Below are 23,539 nucleotides of genomic sequence, written 5' to 3' on the forward strand. Positions count from 1 at the left end.
CCCCTTACAGTAGGAGGATAGTAATAGTAATAGTAATAGTAATAGTAATAGTAATAGGAGCATTACCTGGGCCTGCTGGTCCCCGCCCCCCTCCGTGTCGTGGCTGAAGCTGACGTTGGAGCCCGACGGGTGCTTGATGCGTGTGGCGTAGGGGTGCTGGGGCGGCCGGCGGGGGCGGAGTGTGTCCGCCGAACGACTCGTGTCGTGGGACGTCTCGCTGGGCTCAGGCCCCTCCCCCAGCTGGAGGGACGGGTCCATAGGCAGACACAGCAGAGCCTCCGCCTCCTGGACCTGAGGGACATGGGGGAAAGCCAATCAGAGACCTCTGATGTTCTGATGACTCCCAGATATTTGTCTTGACATCGCAATCGTGAAAGTTGTTGTACTATTGCGCAATAATGGAAGAAAATAACACATCCGACTACATTTGACGTGAACTAAATGTAAAAGAAAACAACTAAAAAGGTAAAAACCTGCTGAACTCTCATTTTTTCCACATTAATTTGATTCATATTGCATACAAGGTATTGAAGGCATTTTACTGATAATTCTTCTATGAGAATGCTGTTGGTTTCAAAAAACAATTGGCCCAAATTCATGAAGAAAGGTGGTTAGTGAATAGGATTCCATCATTCCATCATAAAATAAATGTTAATCTGGTTTTGTTAAAATCATAAAAAAATAAATGTCAGCCATGCTCCCATGAATATCGATAGACTGAATCGGGTGAGAAGGGGAGGAGCCAAGGAGGACCAATGAGATAGCAGAGCTTGAGTGTGTAGAGGAGGGGGAGGAGCCACGGCACCTCGTCGTCCTGCTCCATGCGGCAGTAAGAGTTGATTGACAGGTCGTCCCGGAGGTCCTCCTGGCTGTCGTGGGGGGGCTCCACGCGGCCGCTGAAGAACAGGACCGTCTCTGGGCTGGGGTTCGGCCAGGACAGGATGCCCTGCTTGTCCACGCAGCACAGGACCTGGGCGCACATTCACACATACACAAATATTACAACCTCACACACACACACACACACACACACACAAAGAACTCACCCTAACACATAGAGAGAACTCAGCCTACTAACCCTTACCGACTTAGAGAGAGAACTCACCCTACTAACCTGTACCTACTGAGAGAGAACTTACCTTAACATATACAGAGAACTCACACTACTAACCCTAACACAGAGAGAGAACCCACCCTACTAACCCTAAAACAGAGAGAGAACTCACACTACTAACCCTAAACACAGAGAGAGAACTCACCCTACTAACCCTAATCACAGAGAGAGAACTCCAGTGTTTCCCATACATAGACCATTGTGTGGCGCGGCGCCACAGAATCAACATCGAGCGCCACGAATTGATTCTGTCTTTTTTTTTAATAACGCGATTTGGAAATCTAAAAATCGTTCCGTCCATTCATCTCTGCATAGCACTCGTTCTCCCTGTCATTCTCTCACACACACACACACACACACACACACACACACACACACACACACACACACACACACACACACACACACACACACACACACACACACACACACACACACACACACACACACACACACACACACACACACACACGGAGCGAGAACGACGATACTAACACATGAACCCACCGATGTCACCCGTCGCTTAGCAACCGGACACGCTGGGGTTGTTAAGTTACCGGACTACTGAAACTACTACGGAGTGATAATAACAAAGACGTGAATCAGGCAATAAATCCAATTTCCTTGACAGCGGTAAGGTTCGGTGTGCATTAAAGTACAGACGGAGTGGACCAATTGCGAACTACTGCAGCTGCTCCAAGTTAAACCCCAAACTAATCGGAATAAGTATTTATAGCGGACTACACCACCTATTCTATTCTGCATTGAATTCTATTCTGAACCGATTGAGGCGTATATATATATATGATACTTTTCTATTCCGATTGAGCTGTTCTTCCACATCTATGCAAATCAGATGTGTCCGCATGTAAACGCGGAGTTACATGCACACTCACTGACGGCCGCGTCGCCGCTCACGTCAGTGAGTGCGCCGCCGCCCCGCCCCCCCCCCGCACCACACATTGGTCCTTGGTCTGTGGGAAACACTGGAACTCACACTACTAACCCTAACACAGAGAGAGAACCCACCCTACTAAACCTAACAGAGAGAGAACTCACCCTGACACAGAGAGAGAACCCACCCTGACACAGAGAGAGAACCCACCCTGACACAGAGAGAGAACCTGTGGTAGAAATTACTGATTATATGCTATGGTAAACTGTGATTATTATGAGGTCTTTTATACCTAATAGTGGAAAACACACGGTGCCTAGGTGTCTGGGCTTAGAACAGATGGAGCCCCCCCTAAAAGGAGCAGGGCTATCTTTGGGCTATCTTTGCTGACCATTTGTTGTCTATTTGCTGACCATTCAGGTTAAGATGGATTTATGACTGAATGGAGGCAGACACCTCAAGGAGAAGCTGCTTTGTTTGTGTGTATAAAAAGACGCCGCAGTTTGTGAACGACAGTGACTCTTAAGACCTACTCGGCTGTTATTGTTGTTGTTTTTCTTCACGATAAAGTCTTTTGTCAATTCTTGCTCCGGACCCCTCGATTTATTTTACTCTCTCTCTCTCTTGAATTAGTCTAAGTGTTTATATCTCGATTCATCTCCGACAAACCCAACCTGACCCACTGAGAGAACTCACGGTAACAGATCCCAGAGTGTGTAAGAGGCTGGAGGTATAGCAGAGCGTCTGAGACTCTCCCTTCAGGACGCCCACCAGATGTCTCCACACGCAGCGAAGCATCTCCTGCACACAAACACACACACACGCAGACACGCATACACAAATCAAAAACACATCGGGAGCTGACGCAGAATCAACCGTTGGTAGTGTTTTAAATTACAAAGCAGCGCGTTGACTGAATCTCTATAATGGGATTGGATTAGGGTTAGGCTGATTTTAAGGTCGATTCTACAAATACGGAGGTCAAATCTATGAAGCAATACAAGAATTGAGATTGGGCTTGTGTGTATGCTGCATGTGTCTGGTCTATGTGCATGTGAGCTGTATTTGTGTGTATGACTATGTCATATGTGTACGCTGCATTACTATGTGTACGTGTATGGTGTATGTGTACCAGCTGGAATCCACTGTCAGTCTTTTAATTAATTTGAAATTAAGAAAATCGGTGGAGTGCAAAGAACCATCGGTGAGAGCAGAACTCCGCCCTGTAGCCCAAAGCACACGGCCGGGACAGGCAGGAAACACTCAATTTGAACTCTGAACATCCTGCTTGGGTCCTATGGGGCGAGCAGGAGGAAACATGGAGCCGCCCCGCCACAGTCACGGCTGTGCGCTCGGCTCCACCATTAACCCTGTGGTTCCAGGTCATGTCTACATTAATGGGGCAGGATTCGGCTCCGTATGCTTTGGGCTTGAGCGAGAGAAATGGATGCACGGAAAAGGAGCAGTGATGCAGTGTTGTTGGTGCGTTGGTGATTGTTGGTGCGACTCATGCAGCACATGTGGCTCAGGCACTGATTTATTAGGACAGGTTTGTTTCTATCTAGATCATCTAGGAGAAAAAGAGAGGGAAGAACCAGGAGGAGCAGATTACAAGGGAGTCTACTGATGATTAATGATAACTAGTTTGTATTAGTTTGATGGATTATTATAGCTTTGATTTCATTTATTGCATTAGTTTGTTGTATAACTATACTGTTGTATTACTGTAGCTTTGAATTAGTGTGTTGTATAACTATAGCTTTGAATTAGCTTGTTGTATTACTGAAGCTTTCAATTAGTGTGTTGTATTACTATAGCTTTGTATTAGTTTGTTGTATTACTATAGCTTTGAATATGTGTGTTGTATTACCATAGCTTTGAATAAGAAGTTTGTATTACTATAAGTTTGAATTAGTGTGTTGTACTACCATAGCTTTGTATTAGTTGGTTGTATTACGATAGCTTCGTATTAGTTTAGTGTCATCCTAACTACAGCCTGGCAGGAGCATGAGGCAGGTGTGATAGCCTAGCTGGGTGAGGGTGGATGAGAAGGGTATGCAGAAGCCAGGAAGATTAGAGGAGGGGGCGCCGTCTTCGATTGGAACTTACGATCCGCAGCCCTCGGGCAAATCGCACCGTCGACTGACAGTCCACAGAAAACAAGCCAAGCAAGATGAGGAACAATATACAGGTCACACGCATGGCGAGTCGGAACAACAGAAATGCAAATAAAGACTCGGTGACTGGATGCTCATTAGTGAATTGGGGGAAGAAGTAAGTCAATAGACAGAGCTGAGAGGAGACGTCTGAGTGGGGAGGGGGAGGCAGTGAGCAGGGGGAGGATGCCGGTGGGGGGGGGGGGGGGGGCAGCGAGCAGTTATACCTGGGAGGACACCACTTCCGTGTAGCTGCTGAGGGTATCCTCAGAGAACTTAGCGAGCTGGCGGCGAGAGCACAGGTGGGATTAAAACAGAGGCTCCCTCAAACCCCCCTCCCCCCCCCCCTCCGTGTGTGTGTGTGTGTGTGTGTGTGTGTGTGTGTGTGTGTGTGTGTGTGTGTGTGTGTGTGTGTGTGTGTGTGTGTGTGTGTGTGTGTGTGTGTGTTGGGTAGGACTAGGTAGAAGCAGCTAGCGTAAGCTCTCAAGAGGGGGGGTTGCATACATGTGTGTGCTGCTTGGATGTGTTGCGTGTGTGTGTGTTGCGTGTGAGTGTGTGTGTGTTGCGTGTGTGTGTGTTGCGTGTGCGTGTCTGTCCTACCAGGCCAGTGGGAGAGGCGCGGCTGGACTCAGCCAGGACGCGGGCCTCTCCGTAGGCGTTCACCAGAACCCACATGATGGGGAAGAGCAGCGGCAGGATGGGCAGAACCCCCATCAACTACAACACAGAGTTACACATCAGCTACGTTCTTTATTTGTATATTACATAACAGTGTTCTGGCACTCTATTCATATACAGTAGGCTAGGGCTCGGGGACAGAGGTTCATATACAGTAGGGCTAGGGGACAGAGGTTCATATACAGTAGGCTAGGGCTCGGGGACAGAGGTTCATATACAGTAGGGCTAGGGGACAGAGGTTCATATACAGTAGGCTAGGGGACAGAGGTTCATATACAGTAGGGCTCGGGACAGAGGTTCAGTAGGCTAGGGCTAGGGGACAGAGGTTCATATACAGTAGGCTAGGGGACAGAGGTTCATAGACAGTAGGGCTAGGGGAAATAGGTTCATATACAGTAGGCTAGGGGACAGAGGTTCATATGCAGTAGGCTAGGGGACAGAGGTTCATATACAGTAGGCTAGGGCTAGGGGACAGAGGTTCATATGCAGTAGGGCTCGGGGACAGAGGTTCATATACAGTAGGCTGGGGCTCGGGGACAGAGGTTCATATACAGTAGGCTAGGGGACAGAGGTTCATATACAGTAGGCTAGGGGACAGAGGTTCATATACAGTAGGCTAGGGGACAGAGGTTCATATACAGTAGGCTGGGGCTAGGGGACAGAGGTTCATATACAGTAGGCTAGGGGACAGAGGTTCATATACAGTAGGCTAGGGGACAGAGGTTCATATACAGTAGGCTAGGGGACAGAGGTTCATATACAGTAGGCTAGGGGACAGAGGTTCATATACAGTAGGCTAGGGGACAAAGGTTCATATGCAGTAGGGCTCGGGGACAGAGGGGTCAGTACCTGCAGTTGGATGAAGTTAAAGGCGGGAGGAGTCAGTCCGGGGGCGGCACAGAAGTAGCGCACAGTGTTCACCAGGAGGAACGCCATCTAGTGGGGGACACATGAGGCACACCAGAACCCACGGTTAACTGGGTTAACCATACGACCAAACCCATGGTTAACTGGGTTAACCACGACCAAACCCATGGTTAACTGGGTTAACCACGACCAAACCCATGGTTAACTGGGTTAACCATACAACCAAACCCATGGTTAACTGGGTTAACCATACAACCAAACCCATGGTTAACAAGTTAACCACCACAGGACCAAAGCCCACAGTTAACTGGGTTAACCATAAGACCAAAGCCATGGTTAACAAGTTAACCACCACAGGACCAAAACCCACGGTTAACTGGGTTAACCATACAACCAAACCCATGGTTAACTGGGTTAACCATACGACCAAACCCATGGTTAACAAGTTAACCACCACAGGACCAAAACCCACGGTTAACTGGGTTAACCATAAGACCAAAGCCATGGTTAACAAGTTAACCACCACAGGACCAAAACCCACAGTTAACTGGGTTAACCATACGACCAAACCCATGGTTAACAAGTTAACCACCACAGGACCAAAACCCACGGTTAACTGGGTTAACCATAAGACAAAAACCAATGGTTAACAAGTTAACCATTAACAAGTTAGGATCGAAACCAATGGTTAACCATTCGACCAAACCCATGGTTTACAAGTTAACCACCATAGGACCAAGACCCGTGGTTAACCCAGTTAACCATAGGGGTGGTTAACTGGGTTGGCCAATTCAGTGTGTATTGGCCAATCCGATTTTTGTTTTGACACGATTGCGATTCAGCCTACGCATAGCATGAGCAAACTCACAGCCAGACACAAGAACTCCTTCTAATTCAAGACCAGCTTTACCTTTAATGATATAGAAAAAATGATGTGTTATAATGCAAGCTGCATTGATTATGCATTGTTGATAGAAAGTCATATTTGTGACAAAAGCTTTCTCTCTTATGAAATATTCGATAAGTTAATTCATCTGTTGATGTCTTTAATGATCATCATGAAAGTGATTAGCAAACTATGAGTAGCAAACCCAAATGTATAAATATATTTTTGAAAATAACGCATGGAAATGTACATAAAAAAAATTGTTGCATCGATAATCGCTTCAGAATCGAATCGTTGACCTCATAATCGGAATCTAATCGAATCGTGAGGTGCCAAGAGATTCCCACCCCTAGTTAACCACAGGACCAAGACCCATGGTTAACCCAGTTAACCCATGGTTAACCATATGACCACGGCACAGTCACAATACAGGGGGACACCCAGCGAGGTGTCTCACAGTTTGAACTCTGCTGTAGTTTAGCTTTGATACTGTAGATGTCCTCCTTGCTCCCCTCAGCCTTAACTGTTGGAATGATTTGCACGCGGCAAATAGGCGGTCGTGGGTGTGCATGTGTGTTTTTTTGGTTTGCCTATCGTTTGATCTTCAAATGTCGTAAATCGCTCTGATGATCTGTAACCTGCTAGTACTGTATTTATTTGTCGTTAGTTTATGCCAGTTCTTTTGAACTGATGTTTTTGTGCCCGATTTTTGCATAAGTTCTGAGTAAAAACGTTTTTGTTCACATTCAACATCTGCATCGGTGTCTGCTGGTTCAGATTCTGAAACGGTGAACTGAGTTCACTGTTTGTTCTTTCTTGTACTTTCAATTAAACCCAACTATGAATATTAGGGAATTACGGTCAAAAGCGACCCATTTCATCGATCAATGCGGATTGCTTGTGTTTGTTTTTACTGGTTGCTCACCAGTACGATTGGACAGACCAGCTTGGCCATGACAGACTGAACGGTGAAGCGCTCGTTGTCCATGGCCGTGATTGGCCGGGACAGTGCCAACTCCAAGCTGTTCCTGTGAAAAAAACAAAGTTGTCAAAAGCGTTAATCTCCAAATCCCTCACGCTCGTGACAGGCAGTTTGAACGTGTACATTCTACCGAGGCTGCATGCAATGATGTAATGTTTACAAGCACCTATTCTCCGGCAAGAGAAAGTTATATTGGTGAGAGGTGTTCATTATTTTAAGTGACACCTCAGCGTTGTTAAATACTTGGTCTTGATTGGCCAATCACATTGAGTGTGCATTCTTCTTCAATAGCATTCCACTCTGCCTTTCCACAGTTCCACATCAATGTACAAAGAATCCAACATTATCATCGGTCTAATTCTACTTTCGACCGGATGATTCCTTGATATGCATCATGCTCAAAGCACTGCAGAATAATATTTCAATTTCAAATGATCAAAGCGATTCACAAATACTTTGGTTAAAAAAAAAACGCGCGTGCGTACCTGACACTGTCAAGGACAGGTGTGCGGACCACTTTGAAGAGGCGCTGTTGCTGGGGGCTCTGTGGGCCTCTCTTCTCATCGGCCTGCGGCGAGGGCGGGGGGGAGAAGGTGGGGAAGTGGTCCCCGGGCTCCAGCACAATGTGTTGGTCGTCCTGGAGACGAGAGGAGGAGGGAGGGTAGACGGTTGACGCTAGTGTTATCACAATACCGGATTTTCTACCTTCGATACAATACCTTGAAGAATATCGCTATTCTGTACCAATTTTGGATACCACAGGGAACACAAAATAACATTCCCAAAGAAAATAGTAGTGTATCGCCTGTAACTGCAAGAGCTATAATATGTCATCTTAGTGCCAAAAGAAAGACTGTTGTTTAAGTGAAATGTTCAATGTGGATACACTACAGCTCACGAGAGTTTACCAGGGGGTACACCAGGGGGCACACCCACCTTGAGGCCCCGTAGGGAGGCGAAGGCCTCCTGCCCGGGCCTCAGGGCCACCACGTCTCCCTCCACCAGCAGGCTGACGGGCAGGTTGACCAGCTGGGAGTCCCGGTACGCCCAGGTCAGGGTCCAGGCCGGGGAGGAGGGTGTGTAAAGGTCTGGGTAGAGGGAGGGTGGCCAGCACGAACTCTCCCCCTGCCCTGCTGCGAGGTAGGCTGGTAGGAGAGCGAAGGAACACATTGTATTCATGTCTTGTATATATCGGGGTTTAGTATATATGCTACACAAGAAACCTCCTAGTGTGGCGCAATTTGATTGGTTCGCCATCTCGGGACGTTGGGCAATATCCCGAGATGGAGTTCTCAAACTCGGGAGGTTGTGGGTAGCGTGCGTGACGGTCGCCTCGTCACATTAATAAAAATGAATAAGTCCCGGCAAAAAGTGTTATCTTGTTTATTTTTGGAGTATTCACGTGTAGTATATACTGAAACATATTTAAATGGAGCTTTGTGTCGACCCACCGTCCAGCTTGGAGATGATGGTCTTGAGGCGCCGCACCATCTCGCTGCTCTTCAGCCTCTGCTGTCGACCAATCAGCAGCAGGTTCAGGGTGAAGAGCAGCAGCAGGGCCGCAGCGCTGACCAGCTCAATGCCAGAACTAGGACCCAAGCGCAACAATAAAAACACGTCCAAAAGGTGCAAACAAACGAACAAACTCGTCACACGAATGACGCCAGAACCACACATAGAACCGAAACCCACGACAACACAAATAAACAACCGCATGTGACACAAAAATCGAATCTGGGTTAACCAGTGCTACCCACCTTCCAGCCGGCTGGCTGCCATGGCAACAGAGCAGTCCCAGCACCACTAGGAGGGTGAGGAGTGCTCCGGGCCAGTGGAGACACGAGTGGCGGTTTCCATGGTACAGGAAGCTCTTCAGCCACCGTTCCTAGAATGACGACAACACGTTTGACAACTTGAAGCAGTTTGGAAAGTTCTAGTGTGTGTGTGGTGTGTGTGACATAGTGCGCGCGCGCGAGCATGCGTGTGCGTGTGTGTGTTCATACGCAGCAGCGCAAGACTTGACAGAGTGGGTGTTGCATGTCCATACAGAGTTTAGGACTTGACGTAGTTCGTTTGTGTCTGTGTTCATACACAGTGTAAGACTTGACAGAGTGGGTGTTAGTGTGTGTAGACACAGTGTAGGACTTGACAGTATGTGTGCGTGTATGCTTTCAGTGTTAGGCCTCACAGGGTGTGTTTGGTTGTCCATACAGAGTCAAAGACCTGACAGGGGGTGTGTGTGTGTGTGTGTGTGTGTGTGTGTGTGTGTGTGTGTGTGTGTGTGTGTGTGTGTGTGTGTGTGTGTGTGTGTGTGTGTGTGTGTGTGTGTGTGTGTATGTTTGCAGTGTAAGACTTCAAAGGGTGTGTTTGTTAGTCCATACCGAGTCTAAGACTGGACAGAGTGTGAGTGCCTACCTGTGGGGAGGTCCGTCTGTGTGTGGAGATCTGGTGCTGCTCCAGCAGGCTACTGAGCTGGTCCTTCAGCGTGCTCAGAGCCAGGCCCGTGGACAGGCCTAGGGCCACAGCCTGACCCTCCTGGAAACAACACCCTCCATGTTATCATCTTACATGCACGCCGTGTATATACGTGTCGGTCAGGTGCATGTCTTTGTGTTTATGTGCTTCCTTGCCGTTCCCTGGATCCCCTTCTCATATCAACGGCATGATGGGATGGAATATTGCACGTCATGTTCATTTGAATCACTTCTTCGCTTACTTAGTATGTTTTTTGTTTATAATAAGGACAGTTTGTGACTAATCAATATTCATGTGATACTAGGATTGTAATAGTGTATTATTAATTTGTTAATAATACACCTCATACTACAAGATTGGAATCAGACCATTATCCTTCCCCTTATGATATACAAAAATCCCCTTTAACAGCAAATTCAAATTGAGACATGAGCAGATTCTATTTATCTGAGGTACACTTCCAAATGCGGAAATTATTTGTTTAATTCTGAGATTAAAATCAGAATTGACTTTAAACTTAGAACTCCAAAAGAAAAGCCATGTCATCACAACACCACATGTGGCCCCAATCCTCTTCTGTCAAGTCTGATGGCAGACAAGATCAAAACTGGGTGAACGGGCAGGCCCCTTTCTTGTAGTACACTGGCAATTCTAGAAATACATTTGTTAAATCGTCTTCTGGAACCTCCAACCTGCATATAGCCATATTTCCAGCTACTTTGTCTAAATATTTTTAACGCAGGACAAGAAAGACGTGGTGGTGCGACAGTGTTTACAAGCAGACACAACATCTGTATATTACTGTGTCAATATAAGAAGGGCCCACCCTTAAGATTGTTGAAGGGTTCTTTCAGAACCATTCACTTTTATTTTTTAACTCTAATTGTTTCCACAGCTTTAGCAATGAAACCTGGGAGATTGTCCCCAATGTTGAGCCAAGCGTTTAGACACCGACTTGTGAGTCTACCGGATTATTAACAGCGCATTCTCTGACGTAACCGGATTCAAGCCCAAACTATGAAATGGTTGAAGCTTAGTAAATGAATGCTGCACAGCGTTTAAAAAAAGGACAGCGCATACACCAATGGTAGTAGGAACGCAACCTTTTCCCCACACTCGTGCCTGAATATATGAGAGAGCCAGAGAGCAAGAGAGTGATACAGAGAGCAAAGAACACACAACTTACAAAACGCTCACAGGAATCAGCTTGTGAGCTCTGCATCCCACACGAACCGGGCTATAAATAACTGATTAACCTCTGGTTACATGAACGTGTCTGTCTTTTCCCGTCCATCCGTCCGTGTCTGTGTGTAAGCTCTGCGTCCCACACACCGGGCTAAAAATAAATGATTCCCCCGAGCAAAGCCTTGACAAAAAATCCTCAAGACGAGCATAAACGCGCACACAGATGAAGACAAATGTGTACTCATCAGCCTCCGCAATACCGTAGGCCGGATCCGGAAAAACCTCTGGTTACAGATCAAAATCGAACTTACACAACAACGAACCAGAACGGTTCACTGCCAGGTCCCTGCTGTCTGCCACACACAAACCACCGCCCACATTCAACACCGTGCCAGCACTGACCTCCCACCACACCGAGGCTGCGCTTATTATTTATTAGTTTCTTATTTGAAGTGATACCTAAGGTGATAAGTGATACCAAACTGGAGTCAGCCTAAGTGAAAAACCAGCTCAGCGCTTTCTGTCACAGCAACAGAGCGCGGATGCTGTAATAAACTCACACAGCAGCAAAGCAAAGCCCAGACCAGACCTCATACAGCAGCACAGCCCTGTCTCTCCCCCCCCCCGTCTCTCCAGTCTAGACCTCATACAGCAGCAAAGACCTGTGTCTCTCTCTCTCTCTCCCCCCCCCCCTACACACCCCTGTCTCTCCAGTCCAGCCCTCACACAGCAGCACAGTCCTGTCTCTCTAGACAGGAGAGACAGGGGTGGGTTAGGGGGGGGGGTCTGCACACACACACACACACACACACACACACACACACACACACACACACACACACACACACACACACACACACACACACACACACACACACACACACACACACACACACACAGACTGTGGACCCCTCGCTGCCAGGAGCCGCTTCAGCAGCTGGCAGGTTGTCGGGTTCTCCACAATAGGAGGGGAGAGAAACACCAACCCGGTGTAACCCCACGCCCAGCTTTGTTCCTCTCCTGCAAGCCAAGCACATTTTGGGATGCTGATATGATGATGGAGCGAGGCAGAGACACTGAGAGCACTGAGAGCACGCGAGCGACCAAGACTAAGCAGAAACAGAAAAGTGGAGAACAGGTGGCCATGGTGAACGACCCAGTGTCCCAGGCGTGAGTCTCTGGGACCGCACACACAGGGGCAACACACACACACGGGCAACACACACACACACACACACACACACACACACACACACACACACACACACACACACACACACACACACACACACACACACACACACACACACACACACACACACACACACACACACACACACACACACACACACACACCAAAAAGTGGGCTGCCGCAGGGAGAGCTCTCAACACTGCACCTCTCGTGCCATGTAAGCAATTCACGCGCACACAACACACACATAATCACATGCCTGCCTAGGTGACCAACTTAATGCTCATCATAATAGCCACTGCTGGGATTTAAAAGAGCCGCTCCCCTTATAGAGGTGTTTATCTTTGGGTTAGCGGCCTTTTGGAAGATTACCCGTGACTATATAGACGGTTCTTTGTGCCAATGGTTTGTTTAGTATTCCAGCAACAGATCCAGCGCAGTACTGGGAGAGGACACTGGATATTGTGCTACTGGTGCAGGTGCCCGTCCCTTCCCTTCCTCCTCACGCGGACATACACAAATGCAGGATGGCCGTTGGCTAACAGTTGCAAACAACTGGGTCACACAAATATATGCTGATGATCTGTATGTAAAGTTGAGCTCACCCATATGTGAAAATCCGAGAATATATATAATAGAGAAAAATATATGAATCATAGTTTGTATCATGTCTGTATTTTTACGTGTCACTGTGGTGGGTTACAATTTCCATATCAACAAAGTTGTGAATTTCAACTTCCTGCCTCAATTAGTTAGAACTATCCCATTTCTCTTTTCCCCTACACTTGAGTTAGTGGTTATACAACAGGTGGAGCAGAGAGGCAAAAAGGTGGAACATCAACTAAGATAGGTGAGACAGAGGAAGACTACTTTGACCTGTTGAGTAAAGGGTGGGTGCAAACGATTTTCCATTCCAAGCGTAGACTCGTTTGAAACCGTGGGTGAAAGGTCCCACACGTCTATGTTTAACTTCTGCATTCATGAGGATTGACCTGTTGACCTCTTCCACGTATTAGGGCATTGAACGCCAGAACATGGGAGTTTAAATAAAGGAACAGGACAATAACAAAGGGAGACACTGAGTGTAAGCGCTTGCATTTCACAGGGTGTCAGGTGGTGAATTGAAGTACGCATTCAGCATTTCACCTGCCCAATCTTGGATCCAGAAGTCTTACTATGCTATGCCAGAACTTCTTGGGGGAGTCGGCTCAGAGCCTGGGCCAGAAACCCAGAATTGAAAAGGGTGGAACGTCTAGTTACCTGCGGTATGAGATATACTATCAAAAATAAACTCGGTCGCTAGAGACAAGATGGAGCTTTCAAAAGTTGATTTGAATAAGAGCATTTCCACAGAGGGCAGTCCAGACACTGTCGATCTGAAACCTTCACACTTTTTCAGAGAATGTTGGTGTCTGTTGCGACAGGATGTTTAAGCCGGTCTGAGCGCAAAGTGCGTAAAATTTTACAGAACTAACTCAAATGTGCAGAGGGCGAACAAAGGGCAAAACTCTGCACCACGAGCTGAAACTAATAGGAAGTGAAATAAAGTGAAGGCCTGGTTCACCCAAATTTGAGCTAGTCTGCTATCAGACATAAATCGATTTTATAAAACAACATTTTTTTTGGACAAAAAATGATGCAAAAAAATATGTCTGATATGAAGAACATGTGACCTGGTTCTCTTCTATTTTGAGTGATGCAATCAAATGTTGCTAACAAAGCATACTGGTTGCATTCTATTGCATAGAATAACAACCTTATTTAAAAGAGCACACATAAATCTATGTGCTTTAACTCAGTCTTGGATAATATTTAAGAGATGCATGCAAACATGTAGGTGTATCGAGCACCAAGGCTAGCAAGGACATAACCCTTTAAAAAACAAAAAAACATCTGATTAAGGACGGGGAGCGGGACAGCCAACTCACCTGCTTTTTATCCTGCGGCTCCATGACAACCGAAGCCACTCAACATGCTCCTCCTGTAGCCAACTGCACCTGTCGGAGGCTGTTCACCTGTTGGGAGGCTGTTCACCTGTTGGGAGGCTGTTCACAGTCCCCTGCTGGTACACGCCCCCGAGACACCAGCGCTCTCCCAGATCCAGTTTGAGCTGCTCACGGCTGGGCGAAGCAGAGGTGTATACAAGTCCGGAGGGCAAACCTCGTCCTGCCGCTTCTCGAGGCCTTCCCAGTTCCCCCAAACACACACACACCTGCAACACTCAAAGTGGAAAACTGGATCCTGGAGCAGAGAAGAGATCCTAGTAATAGTTCAGGTCTGGCCAGCACGTTAGAGTCCTCTTCAGTACAAACGTGGAAGGATCTATGGGTGAACAAAATTAAATGATTTAAAACCCTTTTATATTAAATTGAGTAATGCATGCACATAGGTAATGCAGCGCAGAGCAGCACATTTCATCGACCTGGCTTGGGGTGGGGACGGGGAGGTGCATTCATTTTAGATATTGCAATGTTACTGCACAGCCAATATGTCTGCTATTTTTTTTGTAAACAGGGACAGAGGCTCAGAATTAACAGGAGCCTCTTCAGCTTCATAAACAGATTATCCACAGCCAGCCAGTGAACTCCAACGTCTCCAAATTGTTCCGTTTGAGATTAAAGTGGCCACTGATTAGAGGTTATTAAACGACTGAAAAGGAAACACCCACGAATTAGCTGGAAACTTCTTTTATGTGGACCTGTCACTGACTTCCTCTTGCTTGGTTCCTCCTCACAGACGGCGCTAATCCGTTGTCACTATACCTGCTGTACCAGTCTGCTGCAAGTGAAGTGAAAGTACTTCACTTGATCTGTCAGAGCAAACCGTAGCTATAAAGTGTCCGTGAAACTCAGCAGAACCCCCCTGACATAGCAGAGGTCAATTCTGCCATCCTTTCCATTGTAATACTGCATCCATCAACGCTCCGAAAGGGTTTCGACCCAACAGCTCACATCAACGTTCTGCATGGCACGACTCATAACAAATAACTTGGCTCTCCGTAAGCTAGCTTAGCCAGCTATCTCAGACGTCCTCTATACTCGTTCAACCCGCTTCTGCATAGGGTGGTTGGAATAATCAGAACAATAATTTGCAGAACATGCAGTAGAATGACAAGTCTCGTCATTCGGTGTCATCAAGCGTTTTCATTGGAACTCACCTACTGTTGTTTTGTTCAACATCCTCATGTGTAATCCTCAGCTGATCTCATATATACATGTTCCCTACCCATAAACCTTATGCGTATCCTCCGTTTGTCTCATGAACTCATATTAATGATGCGATATTATAGTATAATGTATACTCCCTCGAGTCGAGTTCCTTATCATTAAGCCGTGTGTTTACCCTCGGTTTGTCTCCTGTACTCCCTCTAGTCGTGTTGCTCTACCAATAAACCCGCCATGTTGTGGGCTCTGGGAGGAGGCGTGGCCCTGTGGGTCACGGACCCACGTGATTGGCGAGGAGGCATGGTTATATTTGTGGTATCATCCGTTTAATGGTACAACCCAGTGATCGTTTCACTTAACTTTAAATGTTTTAAACATAGTATCAGTGCGGTATCTATGGGTTCGCCTACCACCCATTGTATTGATTCAAACACTCTCATAGTTGTTTTCAAGTAAGATAGAATAGCATCGACTAGTAAATGCATTTCCTGCAGAAAATGAGGTGAGTGCTGTGTAGTGCAAAGTAAGGTGGAGAATAGTGTAAGACTTTAAATGTTTAATGGCTGACATCAACTGTGTGTGTGTGGGGGGGGGGGGGGGGGGGTGGGTCATCACTTACAGTAACCAGGAAAAGTGTGCTATTGCATTATTCTTTCACATCTAGTTAATCAAGATGACCAAATGATAAGGCTTGTACCTTTGGACTCCTTGAAGTACCTGTAGACAAAGGAAGGCATTGACATTTTTTAACTATGGTATGTGTATGTCAACAAACTATCTTAATGAGAATAAATCTTTCTATTGAAATACAATAAACACTTACATTAAGACACTATTTATGATATATGTTTACCCCTTCTAGCTCACTTTTCTCCCCTCTCTCACCATTGGCCAGATGGTTGGGCTCTTCATACATCCTTCACATCGCATGCTGTCATAGCACACGCATTGGCGATGTGTGTTAACAGCGCCACCTAGTGGACTCCTGCGGAAACTCAAGCTAATTTTTTTTTCGATGCTAACATAGGTTAAACTGGACCATCCATCACAAAAGGAAAGCAGATAAGGCTGTCCCACCACTCCTTTAAGACATTTGACCCCCTGCTGATTCTGCAATGCTACACCTGCTTGGCTTATCATCCACCTCCAAGTGTTTCAACCGGGAAACATGCCCAGAGTGAACCGTTCATATCAGTATACATCTAAAGGTATACAGTAGTATACAAGCTAAGAGTAAGAGCGTAAGAGTAAGAGTATTAAATGACTAGTCAGGAAACATAAAACTGAAATAAATATATTATTTACGTTATATTTACAGGAGGAACCAACATCAAAATGCTGTAGAGCCCATAGCAAAGCCAGGGCCTCCTTCTCAATAGTGCTGTAGTTGTTAAGCCTGTGAAAACTTTTTAGAAAAGAGGCACACAGGGTGGTCAATGCCTGCCGGATCTTCCTGAATCAGAATAGTTCCCGCACCCTTACCACTAGCATCAACCTCGAGCTTGAATGGAACAGCAAATTTCAGGGCAGTTAGGACTCGTGAGCTGGTGGACGGCTTTGACTGCTTCAAAAGCCTGCTCACATCTGGAATCCCACACCAACTCTCTGGACGGACTGACAAGATCAGTCAGCTGAGCAACAATGGCAGCAAAGCGAAACGCAGCAACTGCCATTTAGTAGTGGATGCTCGGTACTGAGCGACAGCCGATCTTGGCTGTCTGTTTCATCAAGGACAAGTCCCCATTATTATGTTACGGCTGGTTCAAATGCCGAACAAAATAAATGACACAACACTAAGGTTTTAATTTCTTCGTTTTTAATTTATTGACAAATAGCAAAGTACCTGAAAACCAGGAAACAAACTACTGAGGTTTTGCTGCCGTGAAGTTGGGAGGGGAGACAGGTTAATTAGGAGGCGTTGCCTAAATATAATTGTCTGAAGGTTCTGAAAGTCACCAGAGGAAGACCCCAATCAAACAGGAAACAATAGTGATGTAACAGAGGCACATAACATTGATGCTCCATAGTGCAAGCGCCATGATTTCGGCAGATAATTTTGACTATGGGTCTTAATACTATTGGCACAACTTTCTCTTGAGAGACATTATTTTGTTGTGCATGAAGTATTTCACTACTTTCCAGTCTCTTCCACGATCCCTTAGCCTCGGATTTCCATTTAAGAATCCTTGACAGTCCGTTTTTCCAGGGATCTTCATTTGCATCAGAAAGTCCTTGAAATGATGTTCCACAGCTTGTCTCTCGGTCTCGGACAAAGGTCTTCTGGGTTTCGCTGTAAATAAATGGAGAGAGTAAGCAAGTTAATGATTGGATTAATGCAAATGAACACTTAATTCTTGTTAACAAATTATCAAGGTGTTCCATGTAGATAACATTCTTCAGAGTCAACAAAATAACACACCCTTTTGACTTGATTTTTGAATGTCTCCAATTGCTTGTCTTGAGATAGTAGTGAATTCATCAGAATATCCATCCTCTGAGTTTCCTGAAAAGACACGGTTGGCAAATGTTAGCACTTAATTAAAGTGATTAAATAATTGAGTCACACACATTTGTCTTTATTTATTAATATAAAATCTTGCCTTCTTGACTTGTTGTGGCTGTCTGCTCAGATTGGACATCCTCTGCATCCAAGTTGCTGAACTCCTCTTCATCTGCATTTAAACGTTTAAATTAAATACATGTGCAGATAAACAAATAATCTTTCTACCAAGTATAAAGCGTTCACTTTGTTCAGTAAAATGAACAGAAATCTCGAAATGCTTTACTTACAGTTGATGTTTGGGGTAATGTCTTCCAGGGATTCTTCCTTGAATTGTCCCATTCCATCTTGCAGGGCATGAAGAATATTGTTAACCTTAGCAACGTGAAGGGTTTCGTCAGGAAGTCTATAAAACTCCCTATGGATCTCAACATCATGACCCATGAATGTAGCTAGCTGGTCAAGTTCATGAGTTTGAAGGTTCAGGAGCTGTGATACTGTAGCTACATGCTTTCGTAGTTTTGTTGATGTGATATTTTCTGGATGTTGAGCTCCACAGCTTTCGGCATATCGCTTTAAGCACTCACATCCACGCATGTTCCGCTGAGATCCATAATGTGGGTGGGAAAAAATGTAAGGGTTGCTTGGGGAAATTCCAACCTCATCTCTTGTTCTTATCAGAAGTTCCACAGACTCTTGTACATCTGTTGGGAACAGCACTGGTACCGTGTGTCCTCTTTTCCCCCTTATTTCCACCCTGATGAAGTTCTCACACAATTTCTTCTCAAATGGTGAGAGGCTCTTCAGAATTTCATCGTGCATACTGCTTTTGTTTCTCTGCAAGTATGTGGTTACTTTCATCCTTGAAACTTCTCCCTCACAACATCGACTAAATAAAATCAGCTGTGTCAGGGTGACTTGTGAGAGCTCACTCCATGACCCTTGTGATGGATGGACAATGAGTGCTTTTTTGTACAACTCTGCAAGGGTTTTCAAATGATCCTGGAGCTTTTTGATGTCTGCTGGGCTGTTCCATTTATTTTCGGACAGGGTTTGCAGTGCGTTGGATGACAAGTGTGTTGTCCATTCTAGTTCAATTAATTTGACGAACTGTTCTGCCCTTCCATTTAAGACATTGTCCTGTTGACGCAGAGCCTCTCCTTGCACAATATACGACACCTTCACAAGGGAGTGGCGCAGTTTTAGTGCTGTGGAGGGAACTGAGAATCGGTTTGTCAATGCATCAAACCCAATCATATTTTTAACAGCCTCAAGGACAGTGTTGAACTTTCCTGGGCTGATCAAGTCCTTCAAAGAGATAATGTCTTTGTCAATTTTTCGCGCCATCAAAACCAATCTTGCAAGTTCCCTCAACTTGTTTCTGATGTCTGCCCGATGACGTTGAACTTCTCAATTTTTTAGGAACATTCTTTCTCCCAGTGAAAGTATCAGGTTGTCAGATTTCACCACTTGCGTCACAATGTCATATGTCATGTCCTGAAGAATTTCTTTGAGTCCGCTGGAAATTGTTGTGTCCATGGGCAACATCAGTGAACAAGTTGCCTGAACTTTTCTTTTCACCGGTCCTTCGCTTTCCACTTGCAGTTTGCAACGCTTATGATGTCTCCAGAGGTCTTTTCTGACATACATAGCGAAGCAAAACTTGCAAGGCAGATAGTCTGTTGCTGTGGTTGGATAGGTTGCTTGTCTTTTTGGTATTATTTGTCCATTCCCAGAGGATAGGACTGAACAGTTATGGTTGTAATTTCCCATATTTCTTATTTTCCCCAGCAGAAGAATGTGCATGGTTGAACCTTGCCTGTGTGCAAGTGCCTTAGCTACTTCAACCTCTTCAGAGTGCTTTTGCTTTAGATGTCTTGTAATCTTTGCAAACGGCTTCTCACAGTAAAAGCAGTAATTTTTCTTATCATATATTCGTTGGTGTTCCGTGTTTGAGGACATTTTCACGTTGATATGACGTTGTTGAGGGTTACTTCCATGTGCAGCTTTATCCATTGCCTCTATGGTTCTTGAAGGTGGTTTTCTTGTGCGTTTTACTTTTTTGTTTGCTTCTGCTGGTTGGTCTTCTTCATCTGATGATTCCAGGGATAGGGAAAACGGTTGCACAGTTTTCTGAAAAAAAGAGAAAGAAAATGTATTAAATTAAAGAATGTATATAATAATTGCATGCCGGCTTGACCTATTTATCATCTACAGGTGAAACTAAAAAAAATAGAATATCGTACAAAAGTTAATTTATTTCAGTAATTCAACTTACGGTGAAACTAATATATTATATAGACTCATTAAATGCAAAGTGAGATACTTCAAGCCTTTATCGTTATAATTTTGATGATTATGGTTTGCAGTTTAAGAATACCCCAAGTTCAAAATCTCAGAAAATTAGAATATTACATGAAATATATATATTAAAAATACTTTAAATACACAAGCCTTTTGCAATGTAATAAACCCAATAATTACAATTTCCAACATAGATAATTCCTCTTCAGTGCAAGAAGATGAATCCGTAAAATCACTGCTGGATATCTCTAGCAGATCCCTGAGAGTACTCTCTGGGATGTCCATCTCATCTGGGGTTTGGAGACAGCGATTTGTTGCAATGGTCCTGTACTGTAACAAAAAATAAACAATACAGTCCATACGTCATTGCCTGATTTGTGGTCTGACTCTTTTTCTGATTGTTTCCATTCCTGCCAGTTTTGCTGTTAATAGAGTGATCGTTTTCTTTAGTGGCACTATTTATCCACTACATATTCAGTACATATTACTGATGCAGAGTAACTGTCCTAGGTGAAAAGGCCCCTGTCCCAACCCCCACAAACATACTTGGCTACTTCTCACCTACTTGGGCCCTCCTGAAAAAATCCATTCAAACCCCCACCCCCACAGTCTCGATTCAAGTTGATCACCTCACACTTTTTTACTACAGCTCACATCAAGTTCTGCACGACTCATAACAAATAACTTGGCTCCAAATTAGATAGCTTAGCCAGCTATACCAGATCCTCTACTCATTCAACCCGATTCTGCATTAGGTTTGCAGAAACAGAACAATTTGCAGATAGAACAAGCCGCAGGATAACATGTCGCGTCGTTCGGTTGGTTGATATCAAGCGTTTTCAATGGAACTCACCTACTGTTGTTTTGTTCTACATCCGCATGTCCTCAGCTGAAGTGATGTAGATGTTCCCATAAACCTTATGTGTATCCTCCGTTTGTCTCATAAACATATATTAATGATATGAAATTATAGTATTATATCTACTCCCTCGAGTCGTGTTCGGTATAATTAAACCGTATGGTTATCCTCGGTTTGTCTACTGTACTCCCTCCAGTCGTGTTGCTATATGGGATCCGGGAGGAGGCGTGGCCATGTGGGTCAAGGACCCACGTGATTGGCGAGGAGCCGTGCTCATATTCGTGTGGTACCATCTTAAGTACCACCCATTGATATCTTTAAATGCTGCTTCACCATGGTGTAGGTGTACCAGTATGGCATCTATGGAATCAACAACCATTGTATTGAATCAGAATCAGAATCAGAAAAGGTTTATTGCCAAATACATTTACACATATTAGGAATTTGTCTTGGTATTCGTATTCGTTGCGCACTGTCTTAACAAACAATAAACAGTAAACAATAAACAATAAAGCAAGTATTGAATAATAAGTACTTAAAAAGATAAGATTAAATAAAAATAAAAAAATGTTTAAATAGAGATACTCTATATACATATGCACCGTAATAAGATTATAAGATAAGATAAGATAAGAATATATGTACAATTGTGAGTGATGGTGAAAGTAGTGCATAACTTGTTGTCATCATAGGCAGATGACGGTGGGTGTTGATGGGGGAAGGGGGGGTAGTGTGCGTGTCAGTGTTGGTGGGGGTCCGGGGCCGTTGTTGAGGAGGCCGGTTGCAGACGGGAAGAAACTGTATTTGTGGCGGGAGGTTTTGGTCTTGACAGACCTCAACCTCTTGTTTCAAAGAGTATATGTCCGGGTTCGGGAGGGGTCCAACATGATCTTCCTTGCACGCTTCAGTGTCCTGGAGGCATGCAGGTCCTGGAGGGACGGCAGGTTGCAGCCGATCACCTTTTCAGCATAGCGGATGATACGCTGCAGTCTGCTCCTGCCTTTGACGGTAGCAGCAGCGTACCAGATGGTGATGGAGGAGGTGAGTAGGACTCTATGATGGAGGTGTAGAAGTGCACCATCATGGCCTTTGGCAGGTTGAACTTTTTCAGCCGCCGCAGGAAGTACATCCTCTGCGGTGCCTTTTTGGTGATGCAGCTGACGTTCTGCTGCCACTTGAGGTCCTGGCTGATGACTGTGCCCAGGAAGCGGAAGGACTCCGCGGTGTTGACTGGGGAGTCACACAAGGTGATGGGGGAGGGTGGGGCTGCGTTCCTCCTGAAGTCCACAACCATCTCCAGTGTCTTTAGAGCATTGAGCTCTAAGTGGTTTTGGCCACACCAAGTCACCAGGTGGTCAATCTCCCACCTGTAGGCAGACTCATCTCCACCAGCGATGAGCCCGATGAGCGAGGTGTCATCTGCAAACTTCAGGAGCTTGACGGACTGGTGACTGGAGGTGCAGCTGTTGGTGCACAGGGAGAAGAGCAGGGGAGAAAGAACGCAGCCCTGAGGGGATCCGGTGCTGATGGTCAGGCTGTTGGAGGCGTGCTTCCCCAGCTTCAAATGCTGCTTCCTGTCCGACAGGAAGTCAGTGATCCACCGGCAGGTGGAGTCGGGCACGTGCAGCTGGGAGAGCTTGTCCTGTAGCAAAAGTGGGGTTGATGGTGTTGAAGGCAGAGCTGTAATCCACCAACAGGATCCTGGCGTAGGTTCCTGCTGAGTCCAGGTGCTGGAGGATGAAGGGGAGGGCCATGGTTACAGCATCGTCCACAGACCTGTTGGCTCTGTGGGCGAACTGCACGGGGTCCAGGAGAGGGTCCGTGATGGATGTGAGGTGCGACAGGGCAAGGCGCTCACAGGACTTCACGACCACAGAGGTCAAGGCGACTGGTCTGTAGTCTTTGAGTTCTTTGGGCCTAGGTTTTTTTGGGGATGGGGATGATGGTGGAGGATTTAAAACAGGCTGGTGCATGGCATGTCTCCAGCGAGGTGTTAAGGTGTCTGTAAATACTGGAGACAGCTGATCTGCACAGAGCTTGAGGGTGGAGGGGGAGACAGAGTCCGGTCCAGCTGCCTTGCGGGGTTTCTGCCTCTTGAAGAGTCTGTTGACGTCCCTCTCCAGGATGGAGAGAGGTGACGGGGGGGGGGACGGGGGGGGGTCTCAGAGGTAGGCTGGAGAGGGAACGTCTGGGCTCCTGCTGAGGTGGGGGAGGAGGGTGTGGTGATCTGGGGGTGGTGAACGGGGGTACGGGGCATGGTAACAGGACTGCATTGCCTTTCA

General features: G+C 45.8%; 2 protein-coding genes across 12 annotated transcripts in view; both read right to left on the minus strand.

The window, feature by feature from the left end:
• tmem94 (transmembrane protein 94) overlaps positions 1-15,857 on the minus strand; it is a 32,136-nt gene extending 16,279 nt beyond the window's left edge. The window contains exons 1-15 of one of the 8 annotated variants that reach the window (XM_060037668.1): positions 15,592-15,857; positions 14,359-14,752; positions 9,994-10,113; positions 9,336-9,463; positions 9,030-9,166; positions 8,515-8,723; positions 8,064-8,215; positions 7,522-7,624; positions 5,693-5,779; positions 4,766-4,882; positions 4,393-4,449; positions 4,119-4,151; positions 2,706-2,810; positions 806-970; positions 67-291 (exon numbers count right to left, since the gene is read on the minus strand). In XM_060037668.1, the coding sequence (XP_059893651.1) occupies positions 67-291; positions 806-970; positions 2,706-2,810; positions 4,119-4,151; positions 4,393-4,449; positions 4,766-4,882; positions 5,693-5,779; positions 7,522-7,624; positions 8,064-8,215; positions 8,515-8,723; positions 9,030-9,166; positions 9,336-9,463; positions 9,994-10,113; positions 14,359-14,382 (1,662 nt within the window). In that variant the 5' untranslated portion in view covers positions 14,383-14,752; positions 15,592-15,857. Of the gene's footprint in view, positions 1-66; positions 292-805; positions 971-2,705; positions 2,811-4,118; positions 4,152-4,392; positions 4,450-4,765; positions 4,883-5,692; positions 5,780-7,521; positions 7,625-8,063; positions 8,216-8,514; positions 8,724-9,029; positions 9,167-9,335; positions 9,464-9,993; positions 10,114-11,239; positions 11,820-14,358; positions 14,753-15,587 lie in introns of those variants that run through there. The other 7 variants (XM_060037667.1, XM_060037669.1, XM_060037671.1 and 4 more) reach the window with 7 other exon arrangements.
• Positions 15,858-17,393: 1,536 nt separating this feature from the next.
• Positions 17,394-21,494, minus strand: LOC132446309 (uncharacterized). Of its 4 annotated transcripts, none has more exons than XM_060036545.1 (6): positions 21,256-21,494; positions 20,579-20,728; positions 18,385-20,227; positions 18,195-18,266; positions 18,014-18,097; positions 17,394-17,884 (listed from the first exon to the last, which is right to left on the minus strand). In XM_060036545.1, the coding sequence occupies exons 3-6, from the start codon at positions 19,439-19,441 to the stop codon at positions 17,670-17,672; spliced, it is 1,428 nt and encodes a 475-aa protein (XP_059892528.1). In that variant the 5' UTR covers positions 19,442-20,227; positions 20,579-20,728; positions 21,256-21,494; the 3' UTR covers positions 17,394-17,669. The 4 variants fall into 4 exon arrangements, with proteins under 4 accessions (XP_059892528.1, XP_059892526.1, XP_059892527.1 ...); XM_060036543.1 differs by having other exon boundaries at positions 21,252-21,494; XM_060036544.1 differs by having other exon boundaries at positions 21,248-21,494.
• Between the last annotated feature and the right edge of the window lie 2,045 nt (positions 21,495-23,539).

Source organism: Gadus macrocephalus, chromosome 18 (assembly GCF_031168955.1).
Source record: "Gadus macrocephalus chromosome 18, ASM3116895v1".
Classification (NCBI taxonomy): Eukaryota; Metazoa; Chordata; class Actinopteri; order Gadiformes; family Gadidae; genus Gadus; species Gadus macrocephalus.